Genomic DNA, 15119 nt, shown 5'->3' with positions numbered 1-15119 from the left:
GTCACATCTCTTTATGTTTATTACAGTGTCCCACCTTCCCGAGGAAGATGATTGACGTTTTCGGAGAGGACCGAGGTGGGACTTGCGCGCTTCTTCTTCTCCAATCGTGGCTCGAGGGGCGGAGGCTTTTCATCCACACTCTGATTATGAGTCAGTTACCAGACATAAGCGAAACAATAACAGTTGGTGGTACTTTGTATCCAAAACCTTCAAAGGCAAGTTGAGTCTTTAGCGCGTTTTGGCGCATCAAGCTCTTGAGTATATCGGAGGTTTCATAAGAGGAGCACAACGCTCTCCACTTTTAATCACATTAGGAGCCTTTAATGTTCAATCCTGTTTTTTTTTCTCCTTCCCTACAGTAGCGGTGCAGGAGTGGCCAAAGCCTAAAGCAGCGATTCAGATCAGATTTCACCTAAACCAGCTGGGAGAGAGACCGAGAGAAAGCGAGAGAGAGGGTTTGTCAGTCTCCCTCCTCCCAAATCCAGAAAAGCTTACCAAGGAAAAAGGAGGAGTGGGCTGGGAGAGAGACACCGAGGAATCCAGAGGAATTTCCGAGGATATTTTCTCTTCTTTCTTTTTTCCTCTCTTCCCCTCTTTGATATTAAAATTTTAAAAGTTGGAGTGGAGGCAGCAGGGACCGTGGTCAAGGATGGACGAGCAGCCTCGGCTGATGCACTCCCACGGGGTAGGCATGGCCGGACACCCCGGCCTGGCGCAGCATATGCAGGATGGCACGGCAGGGACGGACGGAGAGGGAAGAAAGCAGGACATCGGAGACATATTACAGCAAATAATGACCATCACAGACCAAAGCTTAGACGAAGCACAGGCGAGGTGAGGCTTCACAAAACACTTTATTTATTCACGTGAAAATGGAAATATTTGGGATGGAGAGGGGGGGGGGGGGGGGGGGGGGGGGGAGAGATCATAACATTGTGGTTCGGATCAAGACTGCCTCTAAATGAAAGCAATTACGCCCACCGAAGTGCCGTGACTGCGCGAAAGCGAAAGAAAGACCCTAAAAACTTGTCACGATTCGTGGTAAATTCTTTGCAAAAACTTTTCTGTCATTTTTTTAAGGTAATATATCGAAACTATAAATGATTGCGTGGCTATATGAGATTGACACAGGGGTGTGTTTTAGCTGTGGAGCACTGAGGCACCTCAGTCAAAGTGAGAGTCTTCTGCCTTGTTACAAAGGAGCTTACATTGTAATCCTATGCTGTAATAACATGTTGCAGATCCCCTTCTATAGCCTGCACTAGCAATAAAATATACATATAGCAAACATTTGAGGCAAGTTGTAGTACCTGAGTGAATTTTATTGGATGCTGCATAGGATAAATCTGTGTTTTCCAAAGATTTGAAGTCATGCATTGTACATTTAAATTATTTTCAAAAGAATTATACCCACAAAGTATGGATTGATTTTTTTAACAAATATATTTTTTCCCATGCTTTGGCTCCTGTAAGTTTTATATATTTGCATGCTTTGAAGTACAATCAGCTGAGATATGTTGGGAAAATGTAACCTTTCGGGGATTTCAGCAAGTTCAGTTGTGTTGCCACTTGTTTGAATACTGATTTGGAAAGTGGTGTCCTGTCCCCCCATCCCTCCTTTGTTTTTGTTTTTTTGTTTGTTTTTTTTAGAAAACATGCACTCAACTGCCACAGAATGAAACCGGCTCTCTTCAACGTCTTATGTGAAATAAAGGAGAAAACAGGTAAGGTCACTTTTATGGCCAGTTCCTTGTGTGTCAGCATCACTTGTTTTCTTTTCTCTTTTTTTGGTGTCTTCTTTTGATCGTTGAAGCATTTTTAAAGAAAAGCAGAGGTCACGGTTATCTAGACTTGACTCTCCCAAACCAGTAAATATGTATTTACATCATGTTTTCTTTCACAAACCTCACTGACACTGGATAGCTCGCTGTCATTGGACATTTGGGCCTCTTTGGGACCGTCTTTCTTTCTTTCTTTCTTTCTTTCTTTCTTTCTTTCTTTCTTTCTTTCTTTCTTTCTTTCTTTCTCGCTCCTCTCTTCTCTGTTTTCCTTGGCCGAGTTTGATGGTGTTTGCTGAAGTGAGCTGTTTTGCATGCAGAGACAGGTCAGGGGGATTTTCTGTTTATGTTCGCAGCCTGGGTCAAAGTCATGAAAAAGAATGTGTGAATTATTACTCTCTTAACAGCAGATTAAAAGGAGAGCTCCTCACATGATGAAAGCCTGTGACTATTCTCTGAGGGATGTGGCAGAGCGCTGCTTTTGAAGGGGAGGAAATAAAACAAAAGATCCAATATAACCTTATCTGTGAACACAACTTTGAAGCTGTCTGAGATTATTGAGAGAGCCTTGTCACTTTGGCTGCTCGGTTGTCGCGTCGCAGCCATGCAGACAGCTGAGAATAAACACGGGGCTTGTGCTGTATGGAGGCAATGCCGTTTTCATTAATTTAACATGAACTGTTGTTCACTGAAGCTTCACTCTTATGAGTCAGAGTTTGGCACAGCCCCCCCTCCAAAAAAAAAAAAGAAAATGAAGGGAGAACGTGTAGACACTTGATTTTCGTCACATTTAAAACGTGAAGCCCATGAGGAAGAAGCTATAGCAGGCTGGGGCCCTGTTTCTAAATTACAAGGCTTGGAAAGTGAGAGAGTAATGCCTGGCTCTTTGTAAACTGTCTGGCGTCTCCCCGGGTTCAACCAGAGTTCGTTTCCAAAAAGAAGAACAAAGTGACTTGGACCTTTTCCTGGCTTTTCCCCCCTGCCTCTCCTCTCTTCCCACCGTTCTTGGCAACCAGGATTTCACAGGGCTTCTGACGAGAGAGGCTCCCCCCAGACTGCAAATTGCCCTCCCCTCCGCTTAGCACCAAGTTTGGAAAAGGAACATAATTCAATTCAGTGTGGATTACATTTTCTCTCTCTCGCTCTCTTTTTTTTAAATGCATCGGATCAGTTATTTTTACTTAAAATGTGGCTGAGGAACATTTCTCCCAAACCACAAATCAGCGAGCTCTAAATAGCTACATTGTTTTGATGGCGACAGAACGACGTATAAAAAGTTAAGAATAACCCAAGCAATTTGTGAGGGAATCAAGAGTGAATGGCTGCCTCTCTGTGTCCTCCCTGTCTGCGTTTGAAGAGCTGAGCCGCGGCTCATCTTCGCCCATAGGAGGTTTGTGCAGACGAAACTGAAAATCCTTTCACTGCAGTGACAGAGAAAATGACTCAAACCTTCACCATGGCATTTACAGCCAAATGTGCTGAGTGCAGTGTATGCGAGCGGAGTACAGCCTGTAATTTGTCAGCCTTTTTTATATTCTTTATAAAGAGTCAGCTTCTCCCTGCTTTTTACACTGTTGCAGTGAGAGTGTCTGCGAGAAGAAGAGCGAGCAGGGGGTGATGAGTACAGCAGGGCAGATTTGAAGCAACGCTTTCTCCTCGACCTTTAACTGAAGAGAGGAAGTGTTTTTTTTTCCTTCTTCTTTACGTCATCTATAGGTGCTGCATGTTCACGTGTCTGTGTGTGTGTGTGTGTGTGTCTTGTACGCGCCTCTTCTTTGTGGTGCGAGTGTTGACAGCAGCTATATGGGACATTAGAGCAGTGAGGTGTCCATTGGCAAGCAGCTGACAAACAAGGCGGGAGCACATGCCAATAGCAGGCCTTAACTGATGACCTCACACACCCCCACACCCTGTTTATTTGCGCAGGGGTCGTTCCTGTGTCACAGATTTAGAGTATTTAGCAAGCTTAAACAAGCTCAGGTTCACACGCTGGCCGATGGAAAAGCAGCGACAGAGATTTGTGTTACGACTTACAGTCGTACCTTTCGACGCCGGGGTTGTTTGGCCCGTCTTCTGGCCCCTCTCGACTTTTTTCTTTTTTTAAACTATCATCATTGTTTCTGCAGTTCCTGAGAGCACTTAGAATTTGTTTTCCTGTGCTTGCTTCACATCCTGTGAAGAGAACTGGAGAGCGTCTTTGTTTGTGTGGAACCATTACGGCGAGACAAGCTGGCACGTACAGGTTGACTAAGTAAGAGAAGCCAGCCACCAAGTCAGTGTTTCTGGGTGTCAGATTTCAGGCCTACGCTCTCCCTCTCTCACTCTCTGTCTATCTGTGGGCCTGCGACCGTTTCGTCAGGCCACTCTTGTCAGCAGCCTCACATTACTCCCATGCAGGCTCGGGTCAGATGGCGAGCTCCTGCATGACTAATGTGATCAGACGGATAATGCATTACACCGCTTGAACTTATCAAAGCTGGAGACCTGCTGAATCAGTCCATCCCGCTAAGTGCCACCCTCCGCTCTCAACCCCCCCTCCTCCCCATGCATGCGCCGCTAATTGGACGTGTACACACAATTTAGATATTCACAGTGGTGTTGATCTGGTCACTTTGGAGGTGTCATGAACTCTTGGGCAAATGTTGTTCTTTCAGTGTCAAGAAGGCGGCTTTTGTTTTGATGGCTCAAGAGTACTCTTTGATAGTAGAGATGCACAGATCAAGCAGCCAGGCACAGATTTTCAGTGTTCTCAGCCCAGACCTGATTCGTTGCATGTAAAACTTGGGCACAGTGGCACAGGCAAAAAGTGGCGTGTGCACTTTGGGGGGACAATCAGAAAAACTTTAGTGGGAACAAACTTTAATCAGACACTTAAATCCCCCCTGAACATGGTTATTTTAAAGAAGCTAACAAAGGTAAAGTGGTTAAAGCTAGTGAGCCTCGGTATGAGCAAAGGATAGTTACATTGGGGATGAGTAATAAATAAAAAAGGGTTCAAGTCCTGTTATCTGGTGAATTTATAAACTTATTACAAAATGATGTAAGGACTTGATTTTTGTCTTGCGATATAAATGTGTTGCACCTGCTTTTGTAAAATCTGTCAGGTAAAGGTGGGTGCACAGCGACTTACTGTCGGGTTATTATTTGTACCTCATTTTGGTAGCATAACACTTTGTTTTCAGAGTAGTTTATTAAGCAAGAGAAAATCTGTAACTTACTGCAGTTTGAGGTAAACTTTAAAGTTTACTAATTTTATTATGAAAATAATGTTTTACATTGTAGAAAAGCTGATTTTTGGTTGTATATGTTGTCAGTTAGAGTTCTTAGAAACTATATGATAGTTTAACCAATAATACCGGCTGGACCAAATGGTCTCTAACAACCCAACAACTGGTGGCTGCCAATGTGTAATTCAGATTATATGGGATTGTTTTTGTTTTAACCTTAAAAAAACAGTCTAATGGATTGAAACAAAACAGCAAAACGAGGACACACTGCAGCCTGTAAATGACCAGGTGAGATGAGTAGCAACTGGTAGCATACTTAGCATTAGCATGGTAATCATACCAATGAGAATCTCCATCAGCATCTCTGTGCAGGAAAACGCACCAACTTGTGTTTACCAAGCTTTTAATTAAGGAAGCAGAGCACTGAAAAAAAAAAACGTGTAATACTGAGCAGTAGACTTAGTCAGTCCCCAGTAGATGACATATTTGTCCAATGCCATCACTGCAAAATCCAGATGGGATAAAGCAGCATATCCAGATGTTTTGTTTTGTTTGATCAGCTGTTGAAAATATGTATTATTTACCATGAAAAACAGCGAAGCTTCTTAATGCAGTAGGTGAAGCCAACAAGAGTTGGCATTTTGCTTAAATAAATGAGTGAAACGAATAAGTGATCATATTCAGTAACATCAGTATAGCAGTAAATAGCAGTATTGAGCATCATGGATCCTGACTTTGACTGTTCACTAATTACTAATCAAATAAGTGGTGTCAGATCTGCTTTGCTTGACTGAAATAAACCCAAAGGTGCACGGCGATAATGTCAAATTACCGTTTTCTGTAACATTAGCGTTAAACACTTGCAGAGGTACTGGTTGGGCTCAATTCAGCCGTGGATAAACTGGTCACTATGGCTCCCAGTCCTGCAGTTTTTCAGTATTTAATTGACATGGCTGTCCATGATGAGTTCAGGGGTTAGTGTTGCCTCTCTTTGTTACCCTCCTCTCATCTCCAGTGACAGATGGAGGCATTAGTCTCCAATGTGGCGCTGTCCTGAAACTAATGGCTATGTCCTTGGTTTCCCCGCGCTAGCTGGGAGACTGTATATCTGTCCCCGGCTTGGAAGTGCCGAAGCAGCAGTTTATCCCCCTATGTTTTAGTTTCCACGGAAATAAGGCTGAACAGGACTCTGCCTGTTCTCTCATAAATAACTTCAAATAAATAACTTCAAAATGTGTGCGAAGTTTTCCCGAGAAAAATATTGCCTGGCTTTGATTTATGCATTTATCGGAAAACTCTTCCTCTACTTACCAGAAATGTTCGTCTAAGTGAATAATAATAAACATGTAGTATATTTTTATAAGTATAGTCGGAGAGGGGATGTGCTGACTGTCAGTTTATCTTTGCTTTTGAAGTGAGTTATGACATGCGTAAATAGACCGGACTCCCTTTTATTCACTGGCATTTCCTCTATATTCATATTTATGCTCACTACATATTCACTTCAGGGGCAACAGCAAGTATTTTTGCTGTTTCCTGTCCTCTGATATAAACTCACTTGCAATTAGGACAGCTAATATATTATGCAAATGTTGACTGGCTTAATTGAGACATGTTAATCATGTTTTAAGAGGCTAATTACAGCCCTGTATATGTGAGGTGGGAGTTGTAATTAGCCATGATAACAGATCTGGCTGTAGAATGGTCATATTCTGTGTGTCGATGTATGGGAAGGGTGTGTGTCTGTGTGTGAGATATAGGTATGTTGCTGGGCTTGTTCTATGTTTGCTTTCACTCCTTATTTTTATAGACCTCTCGCCCTCTTTAGCACACAAAAACAATGATAATGTGTGTTTACCTTTCCACTGCTTTTGTCCTCTTTACGTAGTCACAAGTTAAACTGGCGTCCACGTCTGTTTGCTTCACCTTCGCTGAAAGGACAAGAGGGACAGAAAGACGGAGCTATCGGCTCACCTATCCAAGAGAAATATGAATTCATTGCGTCTCTTTCTATAGTTTGTTTCCTGCACTTTTCAGTCTGGTTATCTGATGCAGCAGCGCTGACCATTCTGCACGCCGGGCTTTTATTCGAGACTGTGTTCTTAGTTTTCTGACAGAGATCATATTCAGATCCATTACGCTAAGAATGCCTTCCCACTTATCGAATATAAAATTGCTTTAGAGAGGAAATTTGCTCTATGGCAGAGTGGAGTTTCTTTTTTATCAGATGTTTGTCTCTAGAGCAGCTTTTAGTGTCTACAAAACAGCTCTGGTGACATTATTGCAACTGCAATTGCCTCACCCATTGTTTTTGTTATTGGTGCTGTTTGGATTTGATTGGATTTTCCACAGTCTCATGGAATTGCTTCACGCAGCGTGACTGGCAAACGCATATATCCTCATACTGTTGGCGTTGAAACACCTGCAGATCTTATTATTGATATGTTCATGGGGCTCTAACCATACACTCCTACCTTTGAATTATACTGGGGGTTTTTTTGGCCTTTTTTTAAATACCTTTCATATATTTTCTTGTGCCAAAAAATGTAAGTTATAACATATTCAGATTTTCTTGATGGAGGTGTGTTTTCCTGGCACCCTGCCACTAAAATGTAAGTGGCGTGTTGGCAGCATGCTGGGGTCGTACAAAGGACCCCCTGACTTCGATGAACAGTCAAACATAAAATGGCAAGCACTCTTCCCTGGCTGACTTAGTAAAAATGACACAAATTAATACATGCTGCTTAAACGGGACCAAGATTAATGGTTGCCTTTCGCAGCGGCTTAGATCCACTGTCAGTCGCTGCTCGCTGCCCAGATGGAATCAACACCAATCAATGAGGCTGCCTGACTCTCACTAGATATCTGCTTAGGATGCTGAGTGGTTCACACACACACACACACACACACACACACACACACACACACACACACACACACACACACACACACACACACACACATTTAAATATGTACTGTACATCCACACAGCTATTCGATGCGGTACTCTTGTGTCTCTCCTCAACATTTCTTCGGATAAACTCGTGGGCATATATTGTGTTACTTCCCATACAGTGTGACGTTCAATCAGGTGCCACAAAGTCAGATGGGGGAGAGCAGTGAGGCTGATGGCTCAGTAGTGATTGGATGTTTCAATTACTGATAGTAATGCCATGGTGTAGTGAGTCATGCAGTGCAGATAGCACCATTTATTTTAATCAGGACAGGGGAGAGATGGGTGTGGATGTGTCTCCCTCATTTCAGAGTTTCACATTTAGATGCAGGGGAGTGTGTGCTCTCTTTCTCTCGCTCTATCTTTCTCTCTCTTTATGTCACACACAAACACTCGCACACAACCGTGCACACACGCACATGCTCAGGTGGATTGAGAGTGGAGGAGAGGTTGCCGTGGGTAACGCATAGCGACAAGGTACTCTCTCGGTGAGCTATTCTAATTTATGTTAATAAACCTCGCCTGTGCCGTGAGAGACAAAAGGGGCCACAGATGAGCCTTGGTAACCTCGGCACCTTCGCTGGAAGGAAAGGCACAGACAAAGAACAATGCAGACACACACACGCACACACACACACACACGCACACACACAGAAAAGCAGAGAAGAGATATTGAACTGTAGAGAAAGACACAAATACTGTGGCGGAGAGCGATGATAAATTTAGCCACACAAAGAGTTGTTTTTGTGGCTGCAAAATCAAACAGTCTCTTGCTGGCAATCTTCAGTGCGGTGTGCGGTATGTACTATTTCTGCGCGCGTGTCACAGTGTGTGTTGCAGGGGCAGAAACAGGCAGGCAGGCTGTCTCTGGGGATTGTTGCTGCTAATTCCGTGGGGCCTATAGAGACGCGGGGTTCCTGCAGTTTTTGGATCACTTCCCCTGGCAAATGTGACACCACAGGTAGCATTTAGCACAGTGGGGCGAGAGCACGGATGTTAGCACAGGTCAGCACTTGGCCTAGCCACCTGGCAGTGTAAATACCATCTCTGAGAGTAAGATAAGGGCCCTTAAGCCTGCTTCTGAAGGAGGCAGGCAAAAAAGGGAAACCTCAACATGCAGGATTTTTTTCAAAAAAGGGTGTTAGAGTGAAAGATTTTTTTTTTTTTGTTAGAAAGAAATACATTAATGCCACTCGTGTCATATAAATTGTCGTTAAACTCAAATTACATTAGAAGCAGCGCCGACTTTCTCAATCGTCAGCAGGTTTGACTCAAAGTTTTATGTTAATCTGTTTTGTGTAGATATCCGTTGCCTCGTTGCTATTATATGTTTTCAATGTGAAAACTAACCAAACCAATTTCTGTTTGGTTAAATACGTACCCAATTTTCGCAGTAACAGCCATGAGGATTGATAATGCGGTGATGCTTCCTTGCTGCTTCCCTGTACAGTAAAAAATCTGTATCCCCTACCCAAAGAGTGAAAGCTGTGGATTTCCACTGTGCCTTCTGTCTGCCAGCTTGCCTTTGGCGATGTTAGTTCTGGACAGTTAACTCCTACTGAAATTATGTTAATTGCTGTCATTTTCTTTTTTCTACTTGAGCATAATCAGCAAATTATATACTTCTGTTCATTTATTACCGAGCCACTCCTAACGGAGTTTTTACCCTTCAAAAGATTAAAAGTTAGGATGTAGTTTGCTCTTATGATTTGTGTATATTCATGCGGGTTTATGGGTATTTTTATGCTATTAGCAATTTGTTATTTTCTGTATCAGTTTGTAATTGCATCAGCTGTTCTGGGCCATAAAAGTTGTCTTAATGCTCCGAATGTGGTGTGAACGCTGTGCTAGTGACACCTGAGAAGTGCTTGTGCTGGAGCCTATCGAAACATAACTTGTGTAAGGTTTATATCGTTTTAATGTTTGTTTGACAGTTTGCCAGTGTGATGCTTTTGTGTTGTTTTGGCAATACTGCCACCCTGGATGCCATCATGCCGCAAGGTTGTTTTTGGCATTGTTACAAAAGTTTCAGGTGTTCACGCACTTAGTATGGAGGAACAAACATAAACATCTTATTCCTGCAGCTGGTGCAGGACTCCTAACTGGTACCAGAAAAAGAGAAAAGAATCACACCTGCACTGTCTTCTCTGCACCGTCTACCTGTTAAATACAGAACTGATTTGAAGATCCTTTTATTTGAATAGGTTGACACCTGGGTACATTTCAAATCTTCCCTGTCTCTACTCTCCTTCTGGGTCTCTCATATCCTCAGAAGAACTGCATTTTAACTGTTCCACCATCATGGTTAGTGGGTAAGGCTGACTTTAAGTTGGAGCAGCAGCCCACAATTGCTGGACAAGCTTTCCAATTACAGTCAAAGGTTTGCTCTTTGTTGGTGCTTTTAAGATGAAGACTTGCTGGCTTTCAATGGTCTTTTGTAGTTTTTATTGGTCTTTAGTAGTTTTAGTATTTTGGCACTGATGATCACAGTGTATGTATGTTCTCTAACTCCTCCTAGATGCAATTATTCTGGATAAAACGAAGGATATAAACTATATACTTATAGTTTACGACATACGATATATGTATATATATATATATTATTTAGTAAATATTTAAAATCATAAACATTCAAATCCTTACAAATATATTATGTGTAACAGCTAATCTCAAAATGAAAGGTGACATAACGTGTACGTTAAATTTATGAAACTTAGTATATAAACTACCTTGGTTACTAGGATTATTGACATTTGTATAACTTCTGGGAGACATTTAAAATGCATTTTTAAACATTCAAATCCTTACAAATTATATATGTAGTAGCTGATCTCAAAATGAAAGGTGACATGGCATGTACACCCCCATTTAACTGGTACAATTGTACATTGTACCTGCCTGAAACAGGTATCTCTTGTAACGAGTCTCAATGGGAATACCTGTTTAAATAAAAGCTAAATAAAAATTTTGAAAGAAATTACAGGAACATTACATATACGTGTACTTTATTGATATTGCATGTACATTACGTGTACATTTTTGATACTGTGGGTACTTTACATGTGCACGCTGTTGACATTACATGAGCTTGTTGGCTTTGTGTGTATGCATATTATGTTGATGTTACACAACGTTGTTGGCGTTACGTGTACGTTACATGTATGCTCTTTGTATTTTGCTCAACATTTCTCAGTGCAGGGGCATTTTGGGGTCACCGGAATATGTTGTTATGAATATGTGTAAATAAGTGTTCATCAAACACTGAAACTGTGCATCTCATACAATAAAAAGTGTAGCTTGCAAAAAGAAAAATACCTGTATGTATTCATTATTCATTTGTTTGGTGTTCGTGAACAGCCGTTTGTTGCTGTCTCTCTATGAAGATAAAAAGAATGACATGATAAATTAACTTGCACATCTGTGTTTTCACATATCTGTGTGAATAAACGTCACAGGCAGTAAAAGCTAGCAAAAACCTCCAGTATAAGTCTAATTACCACTTAAGTTACCTTATAGGTACGGGTAGGCCTGAAGGTTAGGGGTAGATGCTCTGATGTCACTCTCTGGGCGTAGTCAGCTTGACTTCATTTGAAGAATTATAGGAATCTTCCCATTGTGTGCATTATTAATTACTCTTATTTTCATGTCTAGGTTTATGGACTACCTTTTCGAAATCCCTCACTTTCTATGTGCACACATACACACAGGCATGGCCTCTGCTGTTACAGGAAGGCAAACTGTGTTAGTTTAACCTAACAAGACCTCTCGTTTTTACGTTAAACTAGGTCACGTGACACAAAGACAAGTAATATTAGACATGCATTTATTACCACTTCATTGAATAAGTTTCAGTGAGTGAGCGTACATGGATAATTTATTTTCAGACTTCCCCGAGGCAGACCGCATGACAGTATGTGCAGGTTCCCCCACGCCATGTTGTAAAAGGAGGATTTTAGTGCTTTCTCGCCGATGCTTTCACGAGTCGTTCACAAGATATGAAGCGACGACCCTGTGACTCCGCGCATGCCTCTCACGCCTTGAGGGGAGCAGCTCTTCTTCTATTATTTTTTATTTGGCTTTGCCGCCACCACCTTGCAGCCTGTTTTATTGGATTTTATTGATGTCCTTCAGCACCATGTTTAGCAGTCTCCTCCCCTAAACACATAAAATTCCTTTATGTTCCTATTACTTGAGTTTATGAAGAGCGCCTTCTCCCACCTCCCTCCCGATAAGATCATATTGATAGATTGATATTGGGAGAGCTGTAGTGTGATAAAGGCGTGGGGGTTAAGAGCTTCTTGGATAGTTTAACCTTGATAAAACAGTTGTTTCAGTGAGGCTGATTTTGCCCCATCCGTCTTCATCCGTCAGGGCCCCGCTGAAGTATGCAAATGAAGGCAGTAGAGGGAAGCGCCGTGTGCGGTTAAATGGGGCGTTGCGAATGTGCGGTGTACCGCGCAGACGGGGTGATACTACTTACTGTCCAAATTTAGTGTGTCTCTTCTGAAACACCCCACCCCCTTCCTTTTTTTTGGTCTGCCTTTCGAGAATATATACACCCTGAGAGCTACTGTGGCCTCTCGTAAAATGATTGCAGCTGTGACAGAAGCAAATCACTTGGCCCTTTTTTTTAACGTTGTTTAACATATATGTTATTATAGATTTTAGTGTTTTTGAGCAGCGCGTTAGCCCTTTATTTGTGACTCGTACCTGCATTTACATGTTGCAGCGGGTTTTACTGCATGCTCCAGCCATACATTTTTAGAGTATGGCTGTTTACCGTGGTAATTAGTGAGTCTGGAGGTGTAAGGGTAATGATCTTTGTGATAATAACTGTTTATGCCTTAACACTGCTCTCCATTCACAGTTTATGTTGCTCAGGCAGCTTCATTTGCCTGATTAGTTTTGTACCTACTCAGCAGCATTAGGGATGGGGTTTTTTTTCTGTGTGTGTGCGTGTGTTTGATTCTCTCATTTATCTCGCGTGTCGGCATATTGATCGATTCCCCTGCTCACTCATTATTTTGTTCTGTTCTTCACAACTCATTTTCAGAAAGGGGGGCCAGCGCTGAGGCCACAAACAGATACCGTGTCTCCTCGTTGCTGTCTGACTAGCCACCACACGCATAAAGCTGTCAATCAGGAGCTCTCCTGCCTGCCCTTTGTTATGGAACGCCAGCTCTGTGGGTGGGTCCTCTGGGTGATAGATGGTTTTGAGAGCCTATCGGACTGCAAGAAGCATCCATCTCTGTCTGGAGCCTGTTAAACAAGCTTGGGAAAGCAGCCATGTAGTCCTAACCACCACTGGCCTCCACTAAAAACCCCCATTAACATTAATGAAGGATAGCTTTAAAAGTTCTCCAGTAATAGGCTTGAATTGGATTTATGAGTCAGATAGTTTGCCAGAGAGTACGTCATGAAAAATGTCGCTGCTAGATAAATGGAAATGAGTGTTTGAAAGGTCTCGGGACACTGTTTCAGCGAGGATTTCAGCTCAGCTTTGAAACTTTTTTTCCCTCTCACCCCTCAATCATTTCCCCCTCCAGCTCTAAAATCAAGCTGCAGCTTCGGTGGCTGTGAGGGAAAGCGAGGTGTTTGATGTTTTAAGTCACTGCAGAGATAAAGCTGCTCGTCTTACACTCAGTGCCTCTGCTTCTAGTGGGGGGCAAAAATAAGTTCTTAATACTTTTTTTAAAGGCCTTTCATCCCAGGTGGCACTGGCCATTTCAATATCTTGCAACTACCACTTTACCTGTCTGCAAGGTCCCTATAGATGGCTGATGTGAAACTGCCATTAGCCAGCCAATTCCTCAGCCACAGATTACTGTGCCAGTACGTGGTAATCACAATGTTGAAAAGGTCTGATTGCACTCCATCCAACCTACAAAGTGTGGCGTAAATGGGTTTTTCGAAGGTCTGCAGTTGGTTGTTGGTATGTCATCATAGTGCATTAGGACTGTCAGAGGCAAAATAACAGTTTTTGAAACCTCTTTCATTTCATGTGAATGTTAACAGGATGCAGAAATACACTCAAAAGCAACCAGGCAAACAGGGTCCTCAGTGAGATGGTTCAGTGCAAGTGCCCGATGTACGAGCTGAACCATGAACTTGTTCCACTGGAAATAGATGTATTTGAGGTCTTTCTAATTTTCCGGAGCTCCCAACTCTCTCGGTTTCTCCCTCTTTCTGTCTTTGTTTCTCCTCCCATCTTCTGGCTGGTGTGCTCTCTGCTAACCTCGGATATCATTACCGTCAGAGGGAGGTTGAGGGGAGAGACAGGTTGCTATTCTTAATGAATTCCGCTATGTCTTTGCACTCCCCCACCTAGTTAACCCTGCCCACCGCCCCATCGTCATCGCCCCCGCCCTCCCCCAGCTCAAGGTGTCAAATTAGAGCAGCTGGAAAAGGGGAGAACAAGGAGATGAGCAAGGTACATCTTACCCCAGCTCATTTCCTCACTCTCCTTCAAATCACCTCATACAACATGATATTCATGAAAAGTATCCATGTAACAACTGGGGAAGTGGTTGGATACACTACACATATTCTCTTTAATTATTAAGAAGCTGGTGTTGGGATTGATGCTCCTCATGCACTGGTGTGCAGTTAAAGTAAAATAAGTAAAATAACACAAACGTATGAAATTACGATTTTGTAAAAGCAGGCAAGTGTTTAAAAAGTCGAAAACAACTACATTCGGCAAAATGACCTGATGAAGAGGTGGTCAAAGGAAGAATCCAATAAGCTTGGATATTTACTTTATAAATACATCACACCAGTGACTTGTTGACTGGGGCTTCGATGCTGTTAGGAGGTCCCTGAGGGCTGACTTTAAACTACTAATGGACAATTGGCTTTGACGTCACTGTAGCACAAAAAAGGGGGCCATGTGTTTGCAGGGTGGTGAGTGTTTAGGGGTTGGAGGTATTTACATGAGCAATAAAAGGTCTTTCCAGAATGTGAGCTTGTTATCCAGTTGCAGTAATTATTATTGTTAATTGATATTTGCTGCTCAAGTATCCTCTCATTTGTGTATGCGTGTTATCATTTATTATTTTTGTATAAACGTTTATGATGTTTGATGATTGGATAAGGTCTGCCCTTCAAGCATTTGAATACGTTACGTTACGGGATCATTAGCATTAGTGTAATTTCAGTGCT

General features: G+C 42.3%; 1 protein-coding gene across 2 annotated transcripts in view; it reads left to right on the top strand.

Annotated features, from left to right (window-relative positions):
* The first annotated feature begins 223 nt into the window (after nt 1-223).
* The window catches only part of pbx1a (pre-B-cell leukemia homeobox 1a), a 50569-nt gene continuing 35673 nt past the window's right edge, over nt 224-15119 (top strand). For both annotated transcript variants that reach the window (XM_040021690.1, XM_040021689.1), the window contains exons 1-2: nt 224-834; nt 1651-1724. In XM_040021690.1, the coding sequence (XP_039877624.1) occupies nt 650-834; nt 1651-1724 (259 nt within the window). In that variant the 5' untranslated portion in view covers nt 224-649. The remainder of the gene's footprint in view (nt 835-1650; nt 1725-15119) is intronic.

The sequence above is a fragment of the Simochromis diagramma genome, unplaced genomic scaffold (genome assembly GCF_900408965.1).
Source record: "Simochromis diagramma unplaced genomic scaffold, fSimDia1.1 OVJJ01000205.1, whole genome shotgun sequence".
NCBI classification, from domain to species: Eukaryota; Metazoa; Chordata; class Actinopteri; order Cichliformes; family Cichlidae; genus Simochromis; species Simochromis diagramma.
The sequence above is the reverse complement of the archived record's forward strand: the minus strand, read 5'-3'. Positions and strand labels throughout refer to the sequence as shown.